The 23,620-nt window shown below is 42.2% G+C and overlaps 1 protein-coding gene across 2 annotated transcripts in view; it reads left to right on the top strand.

Moving 5' to 3' along the window:
- rerg (RAS-like, estrogen-regulated, growth inhibitor) overlaps positions 1 to 12,067 on the top strand; it is a 203,691-nt gene extending 191,624 nt beyond the window's left edge. For both annotated transcript variants that reach the window (XM_068058990.1, XM_068058989.1), the window contains 2 exons: positions 4,190 to 4,263; positions 9,964 to 12,067. In XM_068058990.1, coding sequence (XP_067915091.1) covers positions 4,190 to 4,263; positions 9,964 to 10,371 — 482 coding nt within the window. In that variant the 3' untranslated portion in view covers positions 10,372 to 12,067. The remainder of the gene's footprint in view (positions 1 to 4,189; positions 4,264 to 9,963) is intronic.
- Positions 12,068 to 23,620: the final 11,553 nt, after the last annotated feature.

A 23,620-nucleotide genomic window follows, 5' to 3' on the forward strand; every position in this document is an offset into this window, starting at 1 on the left:
AGCCCACAGTCTTGTTACTGGTGTTTTAGTATCTGTTGGCAATCACCAATTATCTGCTAGAGAACCCGTTACCTTTGCAAGGAAAATGAGTATGAGCTGAAGTAAAATGCAAAGTTAACACAAAGCCTTCAAAACTCAGCAGCTCAGTACTCCCACATTTAACACTACTAAACATGCAGACCAATAAAAATGGTTAAATGAATTCTTTATGGAAATGGAATTAGCTTAAATAACAGTCGACACAGGTCTTAGCAAGCCAAGCAATAGACAGGAAGAACAACGTAAAATGTTTGTGGAAGTGATAACCTAAATCCTTCATGGTGATGTACAGAATACGTTCTGATAATGTGTAATGCTGTACTTGAAGTAGCCTTTGGGAACATCTGAAAGTTACCATTTATCATTCAGTTATAAGGTCATGAGGGTAAATTCAGTGAGGCAGTTCTCTCCGAAGTGGATCCTTGCTTGATGGGAATGCAGATTGAAGAGGGGGCAAGGAGGTCAGTGTAGCTCATGTGTGTTGTTCAAGATTTTCCAGTAATTGAAACCTGGAGAAACACAGTGACCTCAATGCCTAATGCTCTGAGTTTCCACGCTGGAGCACAGCCTCACTGAATTCTCACAGAAAGAGCCAGCAGAGCTAACAGGCGGAAAGGACAAGTATCAATAAGGGCAATCGGTATGAAAAAGGGAAGCATTTACAGAAAGTGAAGCTCTGTTATCGTTATAACTGGTTGTGGGGAAAGGTAATTGTGGTGCACTGGGGTTATTGTCCTTTAACCTAATGATTCCTTCAGTCACACCCTATAGACAGACCACTCAGAATGCTGTGTGTATGAAGTGAAGTGTGAGAGATGCAGAGAGGATTCTGAAACTGACAAAAACAGTAAATTGTCTTTGACTATCACAAAGAAATGAGGAGTGAAATATGTCCGCAAATTATGTCCCGATTTTGCCAATATTTTGTTTAGTAACAAAACAGTGGCTTCAGTCCATGGCAGCTTGGAGCTATGGACAATAGAGTACATCTATTCAATGCACTATGCAGATGACAGCTGCATGAGTCAGTGGGGCCAACTGACTGGAAAAATTGTCACAGTGGCAGGATTTCAGCAAGGGTAATAAATCCACATAGGGCTGAATTTTATGAGCGCACTGCAAATTGGGGTGGTGCGCTTTGAAGTTGGCGGTCTGCTCATGCGGATCTGCCGTGACTGAGCTCACGCGATATTTCGCATGGGGGCTCATTTAAATGGAGGGGGCGGAGCAGCCGCCCCCGATGATGTAGAGGGATCGGCCACTCCATCCCCGGCAATGGAGTCCAGTGCCACCGTGCAAGCACCGGCGCCATTTTTAAAGGGCTGCAAGCCCTTACCGGTAATTCTAATTTTTAAAGGGAACATAACCTTTAATTTAAATAAAAACAATAAAGTACACATCAAAGTCCCTCTTCCACACCCTCAATTATCAACCAATAAATTTATTTCCCTCTCTCCCTGAAAAATCATTTTTGCCGGTCCCGACTGTTCACCCCAAACTTTATGATCTTTTCTCTTCAACCCCTTCCCACCATCTGCTCAGCCAATGGAATAAGTTTCTTTTGATCCACCCGGACCTGAAAATTAACTTACCCCCCCTCCCCACCAGTGTCTCACCTTGAATCCCCAAATGGGGATCGGAAGGCACAGGACTTACAGCCACTGACTGGCATATCGGTGTGGGATGCCCCCCGGACCAGGTCAGTTAATTAATATGTGTTTGCATAAATTTTATTAGCCAAATGAAGACCCTGTTGCTGAGCGGCAGGGGGCCATACCCAGGCCTCGCCACCACCAGTAAAATGCAGTGGGCCTTCTCAGCATCAGGGGTTGTGGCGGGCCTCTCCCGGAAGATTTTTCCGGGCCCCCCACTCCACGATCCCCAACGTCGGAGGGCTGGTAAAATTCAGCACATAGACTTCAGTTTTTAAAGAGTGGGCTGAATTTTAACGGCGGCACCGCCATCCACACCATGACGACGGTGCCCTATGAACTCAGCAGGGCACCTGCATTCGCCAGCCGCCGCCAAGCCCCCATGATATTAATCGCGGGGGCTCATTAGAATCATGGCGCCGAGCCGCGCTCCCCGTATTACGCAGGGTGAGGCGGAACATTCGGCACAGTGAGAGTCTTTGACAGCTGTGCAGCAGGTTCTGAGGCCCTATTTTAAGCGCTCCAGCACCTGCTTCCTGACAGCTGTCAAAGAAATACTTACCTGACTGCTGAAGAGTGGGGCTGCTGTCAATCTGGCAGCAAAGCTGAAAGTGCTGCAGAAATCCAGCAGGTCAGGCAGCATCTGTGGAGAGAGAAGCCGAGTTAACTTGTCCAAGTTCACAGACCTGAAAGTTAACTCTGCTTCTCTCTCCACAGATGCTGCCTGACCTGCTGAGTTACCCCAGCACTTTCCGCTTTGCTGCCACATACTTACCCTGCTGTGTCCCAGTGTCCCTGTGAAGTTGCGATCCTCTTCTTCCACTCAAGTGTAACATTCCTTCTTGTAGGCGCGCCGCACCTGGGTGAATAATCTTAATTTTGCACTTTCCAGGATGTAAAACTTAAATAGAACATAAAAGGTATTACAGAGGTTTACAGAGAACACACTAACACAAATGGGAATGCATGGGTCTCACAGCAATGTAAATATGTCTTTCACTAAATGTTCCTCACTAACGTGCATGTCCTTTTCTCTGTGTGAATGATGTGTGCCAGCATGTAGCACCAATGTCACATCCCTTTGCACCGTTGGCCCTTCAGAAGAGCCAACGTATGCAATAACAGCATTGCCATGCCACCATTACTCATGAGCGTCTCCACGGACTCAGTGGCATGGGCATTGGTTCAGTCAGCTGCTGCCTCTAATGGTTTACACAGGGATGCTGCAGATCTGGACTGGTGCACAGCAGCTGAGCGAGGGTGATGTGCGGCTTGCAGAGCTCATGTCAGTTCCCATGGAGCAGACAGCCTTTGTCTGATAAGCCACTTCCGTACATCCCTAGCTCACTGCTGGCCCTGTATGCAGAGCCTGGGTGCCATCAGCCCTCCCATGAGTCTTTCATGTTGTAGGTCTTCAGCATCCTCAGTCCGAGGAGGAATCCTGTTATGTCTCTCCTCATCATGCCAAGCCTGGACCCTATTGGGTGTGTGGTTGTGCAGAGCAGCAAAGAAAGGAGCTGGCCTTTTCGGCCCGTAGTACAGGGCATCACCCTATCCATATAGTAATTGGAGGCACTCTTTCAGCATGCCGATCTCCTGCTCAGTGGTGGCTCATGTAGCTCAGTGGCTGGCGTTGTATCTCTCCTCTGCAGCAGTGGTGGAGTCTCTCACTGGTGTCGGGAGCCATGTCTGCAAAGGATAGCTCTTATCTCCAAGAAGCCACCCCTCCATCTGAGCCAGTTCAGTGAACAACAGTGGCAGCCAGGACTGGCACAAGACCCAGGTGTCATGGCAGCTACCTGAGAAGCGGCCATACATTCGCTGCAAGCGGCTGTGGTGTGCACATACCAGCTTCACCTAGATTGAGAGGCCTCCTTTAATGGTGATGTTTGCAGATGGTAGCCTGGCAGTAGGCCTGATGGCCACATGAGTGCAATCTATGAACATTATAACCTATGGTTCTCCGGTAATGGTGCCAGAACCACTGGCAGCTGGGCCTGGCTGTGAGAGTCCGTCCTGAAGCAGAAATACTCACTGGCCGTCCGGTGCAGGGCATTGGTGCTCATTGCAGAGTTGAAGAGGGCACGGCAGACAAAATGTCCCTTTGTGGCACACCACAAGTCCTGTAGCCACTTAATTCCTGTGATTTAATAAAGAAGTTTTTTTTTCATAAATGTCACTTTTCAATGCCAAGCTAAGTAAGGTTTTAAGAATCTTAATTCCTTTTGCGATTAAATTTTAAAGCTTTCTATGGCCTGACCCCAATCTTATAAGCAAAGGTTTTTGAAACTGTTTTGGGAACTTCGTCAATCTCAGAACTCCTTAATATTGGGACAATGCCTCATTAAGAAGTCAAGGTTTGTTTTCTTACAATTAATGAGAAATACTGACTGGGTAGTCTGAGCGTATGTAATGTTAGTAAACTTAAAATTCGCTGAAACTGATGTAATGTGGGCACCAACACTAATCAAAGATTTCTTTTTAATATAAATTGCCAGAGTCAACCTATCGCCACCAAGCAACCATTGATGATGAAACAGTTTCTATGGAAATCTTAGATACAGCTGGCCAGGTGAGTTCGTGGCACAGTCCACTATCAAGATCATCATCAGACTTGTCATTGTACCTCATTTATTTACTTCTTTGGTGATTTTCTCTTTTACTTTATCATCTCCACACGCACACTTGAAAACGCATCAGAAAAAGGTATGGGAACTATGTGATATGCCAATTAGAATGGAAATATAATAAATATATTTGTTTGGGATTGGCATATCTCCTTAATCCTAACGTCCCTTTTCCAAAATGAGCCCAAGTTGAAATTTGCTAAAGTACAGTTGCTAGTTATACATGCAGAAGCACATGCATATGCTTGTGCACTAGCACACACTCAGGTACACACAAGACAGAACAGGTCCGTGTAGATAGAGATGGTATTGGATATTTGAAGTACGCACGCAGCTTAGAAGATGTGGCTGTTTTAAGACATGCAGAACTACCTGAGCAGATTGATTCTTCTCATGAATTCGTAAGCTTCATTCTCTTCAGGGTGAATTTTTGTCTTTAGTGCTCCTGCATGCTGGGTACATGTTTATGAATGAAAAATTGCGTGCCTGCTAATGGTGTGGGCAGCAAGTTTCTGATTTGTACTCTATCACCACAGCAACTTGCTTTTTTGTAGTGCCATTCACATAAGAAAACGTTCCAAGGCACTTCACAAGAACGTTATCAGACAGCAACTGATACTGGGGCAGGACATATTAGCAGATTGAGTAAAAGCTTGGTCGAAGAGGAAGAGGGAGATGTGGAGAAGTTCAGGGAGGGAATTCTGGAGCTTATGATCTGCAAGGCTGAATTTATTGTCACTGATGATAGGGCGAAGAGATGGTGGGGAATGTGTAAGAGGCCAGAATTGGAGGAACATAGAATTCTCAGAGGGCTGTAGGATTTGAGGAGGCTACAGAGATCGGGAGGGGTAAGGGCATGGAGGGAGTTGAACACAGGGATAAATTTGAAACATTTGTGAACCAGGAGCCAAAGTAAGCCAGCGAGCGCAGGGATGGTGGGTGAATGGGATTTGGTGTGAGTTAGGATGTGGGCATCAGAGTTTTGGATTAGCTCAAGTGTGTGGAATGTGAAGATGGGAGGTTGGCCAGGAGAGCACTGAAGTAGTCGAGTGTCTGGAGGTAACAAAAGCATGGGTGAGAGTTTCAGCAGCAGATAGGCTGAGGCAGGGGCGGAGATGGGCACTATTATGGAGGTGGAAGCAGGTGGTCTTTGTGATTTCTCCTGGTGCAGAGTTTCTTAAGAGAAATATTCCTTTTTGGAAGCGCACTGACCCTTAGGAGAATTAGCAAGGTCTTTTTGTAGATGGTATTTTACTCACTATTAATGAGAACACACCAACATTCTGTTAATGGGGATTACACATACTCTTGTTTAATTATCTAATCTCTCTCTCTCATCAAATGGATTACCATCATTCATTATTGTCCTGCCTGGAGAGTGATAGTTTTCCTATAAAGTCCTTATCAAATACTCGTTATTTATTTACCGCACTATATTGTAACCCTGGCGCACAAAGCTAGTCACACAGTGAGCAAGGAGACATTTGTGCACTCAATAACGCCAAGGCCACTTTCAGTTCCTTCAGTTAAGAACCAGAAAATTATCTTTCATAACATTAAGAGTGTCCTAGAAGGAGACTCATTTTGTGTGGGTGGACAATCAAATTGGAAAAATTGGAACTCTCACTGTCAAAAGCTGAAAAATGCAGAGCAGAGCAAGACATTCACATAAATATTCTCTCACAAATGCTGTTGAATAACTGCACATTTTTACCATTTCTCAAGTGGTTTACTGATGTAAAAGCAACCATTGTCATAAGTTTTACACAGTAACTTCCTCCTGTGACATAATTGAGAATCTTTATTATGTTCACATTTTCTGAGAGCTGTTGTTAAATTTTAATCAATGTCTGCACCATGTTCTTGTGAGTTATTTTGCCTTTACTCGTCCTTTCCTATTTGATATTTTCTCAAATCATGCATCTTTCCTCCTTAGACAGCTTCTTCAAGGACCTCATCATTCTATAAAATCCACTTCTTGGGGCAGTCCAAGGTGACTCTCCCTTTGATTTTCCTTCCCTCTGATCCTGCGATGTAGTGGCTGAGATGAGCAACTCACCATGTAGGGAACTGTAAACATGAACTGAGACCCCATCTTGTACTTTTGATGCACTGTGTTACTGCTCTGCTCAATAAAGCCTATGCTGGTCTCCTCTGCCTTATGGGGAATTCATTCACAATCTTACAACATTTCCTCAATTATATTTGATCTGTTCAAGTGATGATTTTACTTCATAGGATCGTTCCCCTACCTCGAATTTTTTCACCTTCTCTCCAGTTGTAATTACATCAGTGATGCTTAAACATTTAATTTTTTTATGGAGTTAAATTTCCAAAGAGTTCATTTTCAGTGCCTGTGTTAAATTCAGTTAAATCTGGAACTTGATTATCTTAAACCAGTTAGGAATTTAATTATGTTAGCATGTGGGAGCTGTATATGGGTCTATCAACTAACATACCAACGACAGTGGAATTTCAGTTCCTAAGTATTCTTATACATGGGCATTTTTGTATTGATTTGGACCCATGTAACATTAACATTCTTTTCAAACATCCTCCAAAAACTGTTTTCTTCTTCCACTTTTCTTCACTTCTGAAGATCCTGATTCCCACTGGGTTAAGAATCTGTGGGCATGAGCTAGTCCTGTTACCTTAACCAAGAGCCAATTTTCACTTCCAAACTCAAGATACTGCAGTTTAAACTGAGCAATTTCATGCTGGCAATGAGGAACCTTGCCTACCATCCACTTGTATTGTGAAGTATGGGCGGCTGCTTTCCGTTATCTCTCCATTGAAATCAATTTTTGGCAATGTGCGGAGACGAGCAAGTTTCCTCACTACAAAGGCACATTGGGAATATTACTCCATGTGTCAGTAGGATTTTCGATTGTAGGAGTATTACAGCCAAACCCTTTCCTGTCCTCATTCAATGTCAGTTGGTATGTAGGTAGAAGCAGAAGCCAATTTGCGCAAAGCAACGTATGACAAATAGTTGCTTAAAATCTAACCTGTTTCTGGTTGAAAGAAAATAATTACCTGGATCCTTCAAACCCTGGTGCACTGAGAGACTTTCAGCTTGGAAAGTATTCAAATTCTGTCTTACTGCATCGTAAATATCAGTTTAATGGTGATTGTTAAAAAAGCATAAACATCCAACTAGACTGGATAAAGAACATTCTTCACCATTCAGGAATGCCTCACACACCACAGGAACGCATCAAATCTTTATTGCCTCATTGTTATTTTGTTCTGGTGCCTTTGGGCTCACACCCAATGTGACCTGTACAATAGCTTTCCCCAAGTATTGAGAAAGTTCTCAGAGCTCCCCCGATCACTTTTATTCGGGATCCAGAGATGGACACTGCAGTTTTTTGATGAGAGATGAATACTCTTCTAAGTGCTTAGTCGGCTTGATCTGTTTCTTTTCTAGTTTATTCCTACTCTGTGAGCTCAGTGGTGTGGGGGGTGGGGGAGGGGGGGTGCGAAGTGGTTCCCTATTGAAAGAGGAAAGAAAGACTTCCATTTATTTAGCACCTTTCACAGCCGTTAGGATGCCTGAAAATGCCTTCCAGCCTATTAAGTACTCTTGAAGTGTAGTCACTGTCGTAAACGCGGCAGCCGATCTGCTCACAGCCATGTCCCACAAATAGCTTTGAGACTTTTTTTCATATTTCCATGGGATGTGGGTGTCACTGACAAAGCCAGCATTTGTTGCCCATCCCTAATTGCCCTTGAGAAGGTGGTGGTGAGCTCCTTTCTTGAACCCCTGCAGTCCATCTGGTGTATGGCCAGCTAATCTGTTTATAGGTGTTGTTGACAGTTAAATATTGGCTAGGACACTGGGGAGAATTCTCCACTCTTGCTGCTATAATTTTAGGACCCTAGACTTCGTAACAAATCCAGCAAAATATTCCATTTTGAGTGTGAAATCCACCCCTTTCCAAATCTTTTCTATAGTGATATTCCTTTGTACGTTCAGCAGGCCTAGCCTAGAAAGTAACAAAATACCAGGGATTCGCAGTTGGACCAGTGAGTATTATTTTTTGTGGCAATAGTGTCATCTTCACAATGTAGTTTTTTTCTTTATTTAAAAGAATTGTTCAGCGGGGTTGAAAACAGTTCCCCCCACTCCCCAAGTTATGTACGATGTTTGAGCCAGGTCTAAAGCTGGCACTCTTTGAGTACACGGGGGAATCCAGAAAAAAGGAGCATAATCTTAAAATTAGAGCTAGGTCATTTAGGATAGAAATCAGAAAGCAAAGCTTAGTGGAAATCTCGAACTCGCTGCCTCAAAATACCTTGAATGCTGGACCAGATAGGTCACAACCTCAGTATCACATTTGACCCTGAGATGATCTTCCGACCACATATCCGTGGCACTACTAAGACCGCCATTTTCCACCTCCGTAACCTCGCCCGACTTCGTCCCGCCTTACTTCATCTGCTGCTGAAACCATCATTCATGTCTTTGTTAACTTTAGACGACTATTCCAACGCACTCCTGGCTGGTCTCTCAGATTCTACCCTCCAGAAATTTGAGGTCATCCAAAACACTGCTGCCCATGTCCTTACTTGCACCAAGTCCCATTCACCCCTGTGCTCGCTGACCAATATTGGATCCTGGTCAAGCATCATCTTGATTTTAAAATTCTAATCCTTGTTTTCAAATCCCTGTATGGCCTCGCCGTTCCCTATCTCAGTAATCGCCTCCAGCACCAGAAACCTCCAAGATGTCTGCGTTCTTCTAATTCTGGCCTCTTGAGCACTCCAGTTTTTAACCACTCCAGTGCCTTCAGTTGCTTAGCCCCTAAGATTTGTAATTTCCTCCCTACACTTCTCTGCCTCTCTACCCCGCTTTCCTCCTTTAAGACAACCCTTAAAACTTACTTCTTTGACCAAGCTTTTGGTCATCTGACCTAATAGTGCTTATGTGGCTCAGTGCCATATATTGTTTTGTAATGCTTTCGTGAAGTGCCTTGGGATGTTTTATTCCATTAAAAAGAGCTATATAAATGAAAGTTGTTGCTGTTGTCAATTGAAATTTCCAAGACTAAGATCAATAAACTTTTCTAAGGTAAGGGTATCAAGAGATATGGAACAAAGGCAACTAAATGGATTTGAGGTACTGATGAGACATGATCTAATAGAATGGCTTGAGAGGCTGAATGGCCCACCCCTATTCCTTTGTCACCATCAGGGCTTTCACAAACTGTTTTTGTCTGGTGCCATGGCAGGTTTGCATTGAAGTGAGTTCCTGATGACATCCTAATGGAAGTGTAAAATCACCCTTCAGGTCTAACTGGCTGCCTACTGTTGCTGTCTGGGAGGTAGCTCCAGAGAAGCATTGGCATGAGTTCCCATCTTCTCAGTTGGGCAGTTCAACATTTTTTTGGGACCTGAAGCAGAGGATAGGACAATATGCAAGTGTATTATTATTGGAAGACTAGAGAAAGGTTTACTCTTGCTCTGTTTAAGCTACTGTCGCAGATTAACCACCTTAAAAGGTCAATTGGTGAAATCTATTTTATGTAGATAAGGATGTGATTATTAACTGAGTACTTTTAATGTTAGTTTGTATTTCTCTATGTAAAGTAGCAATCTTGTAGTTGTCCTCAAACGGTATGTAATACAACATTGTTTTTCAGGAGGACGCCATTCAGAGGGAAAGTCACATGCGTTGGGCAGAGGGTTTTGTCTTAGTTTATGACATCACTGACAGAATTAGCTTCGAGGAAGTGATTTCACTGAAGAACTTCCTGGACGAAATCAAAAAGCCAAAAAATGTGACCCTGATTCTGGTGGGGAACAAAGCCGATCTGGACCACTCCAGGCAAGTCACCACAGAAGAAGGGGAAAAGATGGCTACTGAAATGGCCTGTGCTTTTTACGAGTGTTCGGCTTGCACTGGAGAAGGCAACATAAATGAAGCATTCTATGAACTGTGCAGAGAGGTGAGGCGGCGTAAAATGATCCAAGGCAAGACGAGACGGAGAAGCTCGACAACCCATGTCAAGCAGGCCATCAACAAAATGTTGACCAAGATTAGTAGTTAAATATGTGGGGAAGAAAAGATTTTTAGAAAGTAAAGAAAAGATAGAATTATATCACACAAAATAGGAAATAAGCAGTTAAGGGTGTTAGCTTTCCAACTCCAAGTAGCTTCAAATCTGTCAAATGTACAAAACACAGTAGTCATCTGACAGATACTAATGGTTCTATAGCATTAGGTACCACACTTCAGACTATGTATCAGGCTGATAACCCTCACTGTGTAAAGGTCAATAAGACTAATTTTTAGTTCCCTTCCACACCCAAATGCTTGATTAATTTTAGGGTGAAATGGGTTAAAGTATGAAAAAAAAAATGTCTTCAGGTTTTTAATTCTTCTGACGGGTATCCTAATTTTTAAGTATAATAAAATGTCCAGTTCCAATTGAAGTAAATGTTTGAGCAGGTACAATACACAGGATATTGGTCTGCAGGTAACAACCTGACTTAACAGCAAATTAAGATCTTCAGTGTTCTGCAACAGTGGCTCATCTGGTTAAGGGAATGAATAGTCTACCATCCCAGAATCGATTCCCAGCTTGTGCTGAGTTAGCTAATCTCTGCCCGGGTGACAGTAGGCCTGTTGTAGTTGGCCTCAGCACCCCCTGGGTTAAGACGGTTCCCACTCCCAGTTGTGATCCCTGCTGGAAATGCTCATGATGAGGACAGGACTGGGTTTGCCTCTGAAGCTCCCATGGTCAAACTGACCGCCAACAACTTATTGTTATGGACATGAATAGTGGACACTTGGGCAACATACTGGAGGGCTACTGCCTCCCATGGATCAGTATCATCCTTTCCCCAGCAAGGAGGTAACACCATCAGAGCAGGAGAAGAAGTAAAAAAAAATTCAGTGTACATTGATATAACACTGATATATGTTTGAAATGATGAGAGACTTCTAAATTGTAAATATATATATATATATATCCAGTTTTAAAATGTCCATATAAAATTGGATCTATTTGAATGCTATGCAGTTTAATTAGATCCCATTGTACTGCTGACCATTTATCATAGAGAATGCTGATAAATGCAATCAATGCTTTGCTTGGAATAGCTGTCGGTCCCTTTCATTTAGGCTGCATTTTTTAATATTACATCCAAGGTTGGCTATCTCCTGTTGGTTGTTTATACAACACTTTGTACAATCTATAGCAGGTTGCCTTTTTTGGGGACTGTAAATGGTTAATTGATGCGATTTGTCAAGCTAGTAATTAAATACATTAGTTCTGTTAATCAGTTAGTAAAGTATCAAACATCCTTTAAAAATGTAGAAAAGTCTCTATATTCTGTAGTTTTCCATTTTTGATTTTTTTTTCTCATGGGAAGTAATTATGTTGCTTGTTTTTTTAAAACAAATGTTTTAAAGATTTCAGTTGCAATTTGTTTGAAAAAGGTCCGAAGGAATTAAATGTAGTACAGGGATAATTCACTGGTTAAATGCCACAAATTACAAAATGAATACTTTAAAAATGAGATGTTTGTGTTATACCCTGAAATATTTGAGTTGTTTTGTTGTGGGATAGATTTATCTTCCTGTAGGTAACTCCTTAAACTGTACATATAACCAATGACTCTAGAGCATGCTAAATGTCAAAAAACTGAACAAATGTACAAAAGGTGTCTCCTCATATAATTTCTGTTGTAACTTGCTTTGCCATGTAAAATAAATCCTGAAATATTTGTTATTCTTTGAAATGTTTGATTAACTGCATCAGCGTACATCGATGTATACACATTTCTGCATCCTGATTTGTCCCAACTTGACAAGTATGTATTGGCACAGATAGGAGAGAAGGCGTCTGCGCTTTACAGGGTTGTTACACCTAGAGTAAGCTGAGGGCATTTATTAATGCTTTTCACATCTCTATCTATGACACATCACAGCATTACTGATAGTTTAGGCTGTGGATGAGCACAAGTGCTTTCTTCATTATGTTGGAGATATTAGTGGCTGAGTTTCCCTTCTGCTACCAGTGAACCCCATTTCTGTCCACAGCACACCAGATAATGGCATCAAAGAGCAAACAACGCAGATGTCTTGATTTGAATCTTAGCGTTTCTGTCAGCAGATTACATGAACTCTGCTGAGGTTATTTTATTCTTAAGGTCGCACATTTGTCAGAAATAGACCAGAGACCCGGTAAAATTAAATCCCATAGAAAGTTTTCGCTTAGGTTCATTGTGGAATCTGGTGCATAACTTGTACCCTAATGTAATGTTTTATTTCCTGTAAACAAGATTGCAACCTAATGGAGGTTTCACAAAGTGATAACTATTAAAGTAGTGTGCCGTTTATACTCTGGTGTAACTCAGGCAATGGAATTTTTAGTCGATATGTAGGGTCAAATTTGCTATACATTTACAACAAGATCTCACTCCAGAGCCCTGTGGGATAATTTCTCTACCCTCCCCTTCATTCTACTGAATTCACTTGATAGTTGCCAGAACTACCACTGACATACAACAAAACTGTTTTGATACTGTCTACGAGTGAAGTTGTTGATGTAAGGATGAGATCTTCATTGATAATCAGAGGAAGGATGAGGAGCAAGTTGTTATGATCTGGAATGCACTGCCTGAAAGTATGGTAAAAGTAGATACAATAATAGCTTTCAAAAGGGAATTGGATAAAGCTTTGAAGGGGAAAAATGTAGGGCTATGGGGAAAGAGCAAGGGAATGGGACTAATTGGATAGCTCTTTCAAAGAGCAAACAAAGGCAGGATGGGCCAAATAGCTTCCTTCCATGCTTTATCATTCTATGATTCTAAGTGATTAGAAAAACTGATTATCACCATGATACAGGCTCCCAACAGTATATGAAGTTAGCAACAACTGCAAAATTATGAACTTGGTGATACAGTGCGTTACGTTATGAAAGTGCCATTTTTGAATTTTTTTTTGAGGACACGTGTTTGAAGTCGGTGGAAGTAGATTCGTTTGGGATTGAAGAGATTCCGCTGATGCTGGACTTTGTTTTTTTTTAAATCACTGGAAGGACTTGGAGAACTTTGTTTAAAAATAAACTCTGACTGAATGTCACATGCTTTAAGCTAAATAAACAGGAACAGCCTTGGTGACGAGGGGAGTTGTTTATAAAGAAGTGACATGTCAAGATTTATGGTGGTCAAGAGTTGGTTTTATTTTGGATATTGTTTTGAGTCAGTGGGGGTCAGTGTGCTAAGAGAGAAGACCAGTTCATTCTTTCTCCACCTCTCTGAGAAACCCTGAGCATCCAGTGTGATAGCTGAAACCCCTGATGCCGCAGTTCTCCTGGAAGCCTGCCGGACTAAGCCTCGTTGTCGCCTGAAGAGAACTGCTCCAAAAAGATCTCAGAGACAGCCGTCTACATGTATTTGGATGTCAAAATAAAGGGACAATGGATATCATTCCATATCTTATCCTTTTCCTTCAAGAATTAAGTATTTGGCCAAAGTTTTTTTTATTGCCTTTTTTGTAAAGAGATCTCTGCAGAACAAACTTCTTTATTTTTTCTTTAGCCAGTTTGTGTGTGTGTGTGTTTGTGTGTATGTTGGGCTAAGTTAGAAGGGAACTTTTATATTTCAATCTCTGTGTTAATGCTTTGCATCTTTACTGAATACGTCTTGTTTTCTAATAAATTGATAATTTTGTTGTTTATTAAAGAAACCTGGTTGGTGGATTTTATTCTGAAATAAAAATGGAGTATATAATTGGCCTTATCAGTAACTGGGGACAAGAAGGGATTGCTGGAAATTCCCCAGGATCTCCTCCTCAGGCCAGAAAGGAAGATGCTGAGAGTGGAATTGAGGTCCGAAAGCCTCCCATACCAGTTTTTGGGGAACCATTTAGTAGGGTTTTGGTAGACTGTATGGGACCTTTACCAAAAACAAAAGCAGGACCTCAATATATACTCACTATTATGGATATGGCTACTCGGTTCCCAGAGGCCATTTCCGTGAGAACAATTTCTGCTAAGGTAGTGGTAGAAAAGCTAACCCTGTTCTTCACTCAATATGGATTACCGATTAAGATTCAGTCAGATCAAGGTTCCAATTTTGGGCTGAATTTTATCAGTTGTGGTGGGGAGGTCCGGAAGATGCTAATGGGAACGGCCCGCCATGACCCCTGATGCCTAGATGACCCTGCCGGATATTAGTGGTGGTGGCGAGGCCTTGGTGCAGCCCCCCTGCCGGCCTTCATTAAAATATTAAAATTAGCCACTTACCATGCAAATGAACTTACCTGCCACCGCCGGCTGTCCCGCGCTGATTTTAGGGCCAGTCGGCCGCAACTCTCACGCCTTCAGAACTCCATTGTGTTCTGAAGCTAGACACTGGTGGAGAGGGGGGAAGGAATAAAATGATCAGGGCGGAAAGGGGGGGGGGGTGGGGAAACTACTCCTATTGGTTATGGGGATCGTGGGAAGGGGTTGAGGGTCAAAGATACTGAACTTCAGGGGGAAAGTTCAGAATTTAAAAAAGGTGTATTTTTGGGTGGTTAGGTCAAGTTATGTGTTTAGGACTCACTGGAGGGGGGGGCGGTGGTGGGATAGGGGATTCAATGTTACATTAAATGTTTATTAATGTTTTTAAGCTCACCAGCACTTTTAAATATTTAAATATATCCTGAAGGGCTTGAAGCCCTTTAAAAATGGTGCTGGCGCATTGGCGCCAGATGCCGTTGCTGGGGACGCGGTGGCCACCCCCTCTACGTCATGGGGGAGCGGACACTCCGTCCCTCCATTTAAATCAGCTCCCACGCATAATATCGCGGGGGCTGTGCGGCGGCACCTCCGTGTTGGAAGGCCATCGCCTTCACAGCATGCTATTGCGGAGTGCGGTGCACTGATAAAATTCAGCCCTTTATCTCTAGAATTTTTCAGGAAGTTATGAATAATTCATGCATAACACAGTTAATGTTTTCAGCCTACCACCCACAGGCACAAGAGCCTGTAGAACAAAATGATGATCAGGGCATACTGTCATGAATATCCCCCTGTTTGTGACAAAGGGCTGGAATTTCTTTTGTTTTTCACTAGGGAGTTTACTAGTTTTAGTCTTTTGAATTAGGCTATGGACATGCGGTAAGAGGTCCTCTAAAACTAATCAAAGAAAAATCTTTAGAACAGAGGGACAAACCTGTGTTAGATTATGTATCTGTGTTCCAGGAGCTACTCATGAGAGCCTGCAAAGTGGCTCAGGAAGAGCTCAGAAAGCTTCCCAAACAACCATGAAGAAATGGGCAGACAAGCATGCCAAGACCCGAACATTTCAACCAGGGGATGAGGTGTTAGTATTACTGCTGTTATGACCAAGGTGGGAGTAAAGTTTCCCACCTACTGGAAAAATTGCCAAATTAAACACTCTATTTGTCCCCCAGAGTAAAACACACCAAACCAGGTTTCGTTAAGGAACAAAAAAATTAACAATTTATTAATAAACTAAATCTTAGACTATAATGAGATAACTCTATATGTGAAAAGATTCTTTTAAAATGTCTTATTTTTCCCAGCCCTCATGCAAACACACAGGCACTCAAAAACCAGTTAACCATGGAAAAAGGATGTTTTGATTTACAGCTGTTTCTTAGGAATAAAAAGGAAAAAAATAAAATGATTGAGTTTATCCTTTTCTGGAAGAATATTTCTGATATGGTGAGGTGTCCCAGAGTCAAATAGTCAGATGCCACTTGAAATCTCTCCAGGCGAGGTTGTTCAATAGTCTGTGATGGATGGGTGTTCAAGGCAATTTTCTGCAGCAGGCATCACATAGGTCTTTCAGAAAAGGGTTTAGCAACAGGTCTGCTTGAGCTTTGAAGTAGCAGTCTAGCAATAGAAGCTTTCTTGAGATTTCAGGATCTCCAAAAACACAAGAGGCAACAGGAATCACTCTTGAGGCAGGGATTCTTCAGAGACTGGAAGCAATAGGAATCTGCCACCTTTCAAATGCAGGAGCTTCCTCTCTGCAAAGCAGTCTTCCTCCACAGAAACTGGCAACTCCTCTTTTCCTGGGACTTTTCCTCTCTCCAGGAAGACTACAACCACATCTCATGTAAGATTTCTTTCCAAGAGAAGCAAGTCTTCTTTTTCAGAGAGAGTTCTTTTTCACTTACTCCAGGCAGGTTAAAGCAAAGATCTTACTGTATGCTGCTTGTCCAGCTCACTGGTCATTTTTCACAATGCAGAAGTAAAGCTAAAACGTCAACAAACCAGTCATGTGACAATAATAAATCCTGACCTGTCATTCCCATGCTAAGTTGCCTGGAAACAGCTGCCTTGCAGTCTGTATTTCACTCAGTTCAAACACCAAGTTTCAGCATTCAGTGTTCACAGAGAAAAATCCTTTTCTCAGTTTTTAAAAAACACATAGAATTCTAAGCTTTCAATAAAAGAAAATTCTTGCAACATTGTCTTTACAGGGTGTTCCGCTGAAAGCATGGTTCAGTGGACCATATAGAGTTGTCAAAAGGATTGGTAAACTATTTGATTGATACCCCAGATCACCGGATAAAGAATCTGCTGTGTTACATCAATATGTTGAAACAATATCACTGCTGGGAGGTGGATAAGCAAAACCAGGTATGCCAGGTAGTAGGGATAGTGAAGGATGAAAGGGATAGTGAGGACCTGTCATGAAATTGAACCTCCTACTATCCGGTTGGCTAATACTGAATTGTTAGGGAGATTAGACACTAAGCTTTCATATTTAGATGCAGAACAATGAGACGACCTAACAAGGCTACTCACAGCATTTAAAGGAGTCTATAAGGACAAACTAGGATGTACGACCTTAGCCACGCATGACGTGGATGTAGGAGAATGCTCTCTGATAAAACAGCATCCTTTTCACTTAAGTCTAGAGAAACAGGCCCAGGTGAAAGCAGAAATACAATACATATTGCAAAACCACCTAATTGAACGCAGTCAAAGCAGCTGGAATTCCCCAGTCGTGTTAATGCCTAAGCCTGATGGTTCAACTGGATTCTGCATAGACTACAGAAAGGTTAATGCAGTAACAAAGGCAGAGCCTTACCTAAATCCTCGCTTAGAAGACTGTATTGACAGAGTTGGCAGTGCCACGTTTCTTACCAAAATAGATCTGTTGGAAGGGATACTGGCAGATTCCTTTAACACCCCAGCTAAAGAAATATTGGCCTTTGTCACACTGGATGGTCTTTTCCCATGTCCAATTAATAGGACAGGTTCACAAGTATATTCAAAACATATAAGATGTCAAGCAGAATTGAAATTCAAAAAGAGTTGACAATCAAGCATATATTTAAACAAATCCAGCAAAATATTTGTATTTGAGTTGAATGGCTTTGCCCCTTCCTAATTGACTAATTGGTAGAGGTTATAAAATTGTAAAAAAAAATGTAAAACATGAAATAGAAAATTGTTCTGTGAGTGAAGATGATTTTAACCCCTTACAGAATTAAAGTCCACACCATGATAAATATTGCACAGAAGTGCTTCATTTTTGTTAGGAAGTGCCCTGTGTGAATGAACGAGGATAGTATCTTTTTGATGAAACACTTTGATCACAAACTGTTAAAGCATCCAGACAGGGTGATGTCTATATTATAGGGGATTTCAATTTTTCAAGTTTAGCTGAAAAATCGCTAGACATCAGTAATGATTGCTTGCTAACACAGCATATGAGAGATATGACAAGGGGTAGACAAATTCTTGATCTAGTTTTTAGTAGTGACCTTAGTGCTATATCAGACCTCCATGTGGGGGAACTCCTGGGAAGCAGTGATCACAATATAATGAGTTAATGTTGTTAGTCAATGAGAGGCTACAGAAAATTTAATATTGATTTTACCTGGGCTAATTTTATAAAAAGCACTAAAGATTTGGAAAAACATGACAACCCTATTAGGGAGGGGAATTAATGTTAAGGTACAATGCTAAACGAAGCCATGTATGACTCAAGGACTAAAACAAAAGGGCATATGACAAAACAAAACCAAATGGTAAACTGGATATATAAAAAGGGAAATTAGACTTAAGCAAACATACTAGTTTTGATTAAAGGAGAATATAAATAAATACTGTGTACCATTCAGTAAAAACAAAAGTAGCTATTAGAATAATGGCTAAGAAGATGGTGGGCAATTGCAGTAGCAATGGTAAGAGCTTCTTTTTATTTTTGTTATGAGTTGAGCCATTATAGAATGTATAGGAAGATATCTTTAGGACAGATTCAAATGGACTCTTAAGGTATGGCAGTGATGATAACGAATCTTCATTCTTGTGAATGATGCTCAACAACCAGTTGTATATTGTACTCTAAATAAGAAATTGGAAAGTATTAAAATAATTGAGGATATCATTCTAGATAGAATAAGGCACCTTAAAGTTGATCAGGTTGCTGGTCTGGATGTCATCCATCTGAGGGTAATTAACACGTACTTTGTAAAACCCTTCCCATAATTTTAACAATTCGTTAGAGTCTAGGATTGCCTCCTGGGATTGGAAGGATGCTCAGCTAGTTCTAATTTTCAGAAGAGATGACAAGTCAAATCCAGGGGACTATTCATTTTAATATTATTTATAGGTAAGATGTTTGAGAGGATCGTAAGAGGGGCTTTTTCTAATCACTTGAATAGAGAGAGAAAGAGGCATTTGTAATACTCTCCACAGCTTATTGAAAAGGTCGTGTCTTACTAATTTGCTAGTATCTTAGTAGATCTTGTCTAATTGAACTTTCAGAAAGTCTTTGATAAGGTACCAAACAGCAGTTTGCTCCACAAGACAGAATATTGCGAAATTGATGGGGAATTGCTGTAATGCATAAAGAATTTTATACATTTATGTGGCCAGAAATTTATTGTTGATGGCTATGGATCTGCTTTGAGGCTTGTTACCTCATAGAGTGTTAAAGAAAACTTGCATTTGTATAGCGCTTTTCATGATCACCAGATGTATCAAAGTGCTTTACAGCCAGTGAAGTACTTTTGAAATATCGTTGTTGTTGTAATGTAGGAACTTCAGCAGCCAATTTGCACACAGCGAGCTCCCACAAACAGCAATGTGATAATGACTACATTATCTGTTTTTGTGATGTTGATTGAGGGATAAATATTGGCCAGGAATTTCTTCTCTCAGAGGGTGGTGAATCTCTGGAAATCTCTGCCTCAGAAAGTTGTGGAGGCTAGGTCACTAAATGTATTTAAGGAGGAGGTAGGTAGATTTTTGAAATCTCGGGGAGTCGAGGGTTAGGCAGAGCAGGCCTGAAAGAGAAGTTGAGGACTGGGACAGATCAGCCATGATCTTATTGAATAGCTGGGCAGGCTTGAGGGGCTGAATGGCCTACTTCTGCTCCTATTTCTTATGTTCTTAGGTTCTTAGGACACTGGGGATAACTCCCCTGCAATTGTCTCATTGGGTTGCATTTTAAGACTTCACTGCCTAAATAGGCGGCGGGCGTAAAAAAATGCGGCCCACACGCACGGGGATCACAATTTCAAACGCGGCGGCTCATTAGCATGGCTGCGGTGCCCGCCCCCTGTGATGACGTGGAGGGGACGGGCTAGCCGTCATGGCAACGTCATCTGGCGCCAATGCGCAGGCGCAGGTGCCATTTTTAAAGGGCCTAAAGCCCTAAATGCGCATTTAAAATTTACAGGTACATCGGAAGCTAATTTTAACAAAATGAATAAAATAGGTTTTCCATGCCCTCTCTCACCACCAGCCCAGTGGCATTGCATATCATTCCTGCCCTTTTCCCACCCGGAATACCCAACATGAAAATTTGACCTTTCCCCCCACCAAAGTTTGGAACCTTTGTCATTTATCCCTTTCCATCAACTCCCCCAGCCAATCTGAAGTGTTGTAACCCCACTTGCCCCCTCCCGCACTGAAACAATCACCTCCTCCCCCCTCCTCCCAGGTGTCGTGCCACGTTTCCCCGAATGGGGATTCGAAGGCGCGGCATTGCTAGCCGCCAGAATAAAGATTGAAACATGCTAGAAGAATCGCTGCATTGTCTGTAGGTAATAATGTCTGCGGGTCCCATTGCTGAGCGGCGGGGCAGCCACCACAAGGCCTCGCTGCTGCCACCGAGATCGGTATGGGGCCTGCCGCCGTAGGGGTTGGTGGCGGGCCTCCTCTGTACCGATCTTCATTGATCCCCCCGCCACCATTCCCAGTGTCAGAGAGGCTTCAAAATCCAGCCCATTGTGTTGTCTCATACAGATTGGTTTTAGACCTATTGCATTTTAGTATTTTCATAAATAACCTAGATAGAGGTGTTGGAAGAATGCTCTGAATGTTCACAGATGACACAAAAAATTATGCATGTGTTAGGACTGTGGAGAATAATAAATCTCTGCAGGCAGATTTAGAAGCATTGGGGGAATGGGCCAAACTCTGACAAATTGTATTTAACCTTGATAAGTGCAGTGTTATGTATTTGGGCAGGTATATTGCCAAGTACACTTCCTTTGGAACAGAATTGAAATCTGTTGAGAGAGAGAAAAGGTTCATGTAAAAGATCATGATCAATGCTAAGAAACCGTAGCCAAAGTTAATAGAATATTAATTTGTACCAATAGGACAATTCAACATAAACAAAAGCACATCATCTTGTCAAAGCAAAATACTGCAGATGCTGGAAATCTGAAATAAAAACAGAAAATGTTGGAAATACTCAGCAGGTCTGGCAGTATCTGTGGAGAGAGAAACAGAGTGAATGTTTTAGGTTGATAACCTATCAAATTAGTAAGACACGAGTTCTGACTAAAGGTCATCAATCTAAAACATTAACTCTATTTCTTTCTCCACAGATTCTGCCTGACTGATTGAGTATTTCCAGCATCCTCTGTTTTTATTTCACCCATTCTTGTCCTTATACACAACCTTGGTTAGACCACATTTGGAATACTATCTCCATTTTTGGGCTGTACATATGGTAGGTGATGTAAAAGCTTTGGAAAAGGTTCAAAAGGAGAGCCACAAGAATAATTCTAGCCAAAAAATGTTACTTACTCAGAGAAGCTTAAAAAACTAGGTTTATTTACTTTAGAGATGTGTGTACCTATGGGCGAGTTGATAAAGGCATATAAAATAGCTAAAAGCTCGATTCTGTTCTTATTGATAGATTATTTCAATTTACTAGATTGGGGAAGATCAGGAGTCATGCATTTAAGATACACAAGGGTAGCTAGATGTTACATGGTTCTTCTTTTCCCAGAGGATAGAAGACCTTTGAAATAATTTTCTGGCTCATGCGGTGAATGCTGACTCTGCAAATCTTCAAAAGAGAGCTGGAGGCAGTTCCTCTCCGTGGTGGAGATCACATCTTATAAAAACTAAGTGAAATACTAGTCAATATAGGCATAGTCAATGTGGAATTTTCTCCATTTTGTTTCCCCCAAATTGACCTTGGCTTTGCATTTTGCTTTGAACCTCCCAGAAGATTGTGTGGCTGTGGGATGTCTCATGATGATGCTTCATGCATCATGACTCTGTGGGACAGGCTCGATGGGTCAGATGCTCTTTTCCTACCCATCATTTTCATGTTTTCGTAGGCCTATAACATAAAATTGTCCACTGGTTAGCACAGTTTGGTAACAAAACTGGTTCAGCAGTGCACTTCTGAAAGTGGGAAATAAAGTACAATGTTGGTACATTGGCACCAGGGCAGACATTGGTAGGACTCATTTTTCTGATGTTTACACTACTCCAGCAGGCATCCCATAGTTCCAGGACAGTGGTGTGCATACCCCTTTAAATCCCCAGCCACCAGTAGGCCAAAGACCCGACCTACCTTAAGATGAATTGAGTGCAGGAGTAGTGAAGTCTTGCTTCAATTGTATAGAACCTTGGTTAGACTGCACCTAGAGTACTGTGTGCAGTTTTTGTCCCTTTACCTTAGGAAGGATGTTATTGTCATACAGGGAGTGCAATGAACGTTAACTAGACTTGTTCCAGGGATGACGGGACTGTCCTATGGAGAGAGATTGGGAAAACTGGCCTGTATTCTCTAGAGTTTCGAAGAATGAGAGGTGATCTCATTCAAACCTACAAAATACTTAAAGGGATAGACAGGGTAGATGCAGGTAAGATATTTCCCCTGGCTGTGGAGTCTAGAACCAGGCGACACAATTTCAAAATAAGGGGGAAGCCACTTAGGACAGAGATGAGGAGAAATTTCTTTACTCAGAGGGTTGTGAATCTTTGGAATTCTCTACTCCAGAGGACTGTGGAAGCTCAGTCCCTGAGTATGTTTAAAGCAGAGATTGACAGATTTCTAAATACAAATGACATAAAAGGGATATGAGGATAGTGTGGGAAAAAGGCATTGAAGTGGATGATCAGCTATGATCATATTGAACAGCGGGGCAGGCTCAATGGGCTGACTGGCCTACTCCTGCTCCTATGTTCCTACCCAAATGCTTCTGGCACCCCTGGTGTAAAGTGGAGAGAAATGTATTCTGTATTACCAGATCTGGGAGTGTGTGATTCTAACCCTGAGCCAGCAAAATACAACAGTGGCCCATTTCGGAGCACAGATATCCTTTAACCTTGACATACAGGAAATGACTCTAAATAGAACATTTTCAGCACCAACCACCAGTAGTTGCAGGGAAAGAACATTCTCACTGGACTGGCGAGTTTTGTAAATTTTCAGCTCCTGTACAATGATGCTGAAACAAAGCCAAATAATTACAACAGTAAAGCTACTTGGATGTCATAAGTTACAATGTTGCTCTGACTCCTCAGACTGTTTTTAATTCAGCCAATAAAAGCATAAGTAGAAAAACTACAGGGGGAATTTTATGCTCTCTCCTGTGGTGGCTTTGGAAACAGGGAGAACATAAATCCTGTGGGATGGTGGGGGGATGGGGGGTCCACCACCATCCAGCATCCACCAAAATTTAGTCTGGGACAGGAAGGCCTGTGAATGGCCTTCCCGCCCCACTGCCAATGGAGGCCCTTAATTGGGAAATTAACCCCAATTAAGGGCCTCTTCCTGCCGCAGCTACAATTAGCTGTGTGGTGGGTGGCCCTGTTGCCACATGGGAAGCACGGCATGAGAAACCGTTCAGGCTAATTCCCGGCTCCAGAGGGTGGGGAGGTGGTTGGTGGGGCATCCCTTGGTAAAAGACACTTAGTGCTTGAATGAGGGTTCCGGCATCGGGAAGTTGGGGGGGCCCACTGAGAGCCACCACCTTGCCATTGCTACTGACTGCCACAACCCACCCGCCCCGGGGGCCCCCATCCCGCAAGGCCCCTCCCACCCTGACCCACCTGTGGACTG

This window comes from Heterodontus francisci, chromosome 27 (genome assembly GCF_036365525.1).
Source record: "Heterodontus francisci isolate sHetFra1 chromosome 27, sHetFra1.hap1, whole genome shotgun sequence".
NCBI classification, from domain to species: Eukaryota; Metazoa; Chordata; class Chondrichthyes; order Heterodontiformes; family Heterodontidae; genus Heterodontus; species Heterodontus francisci.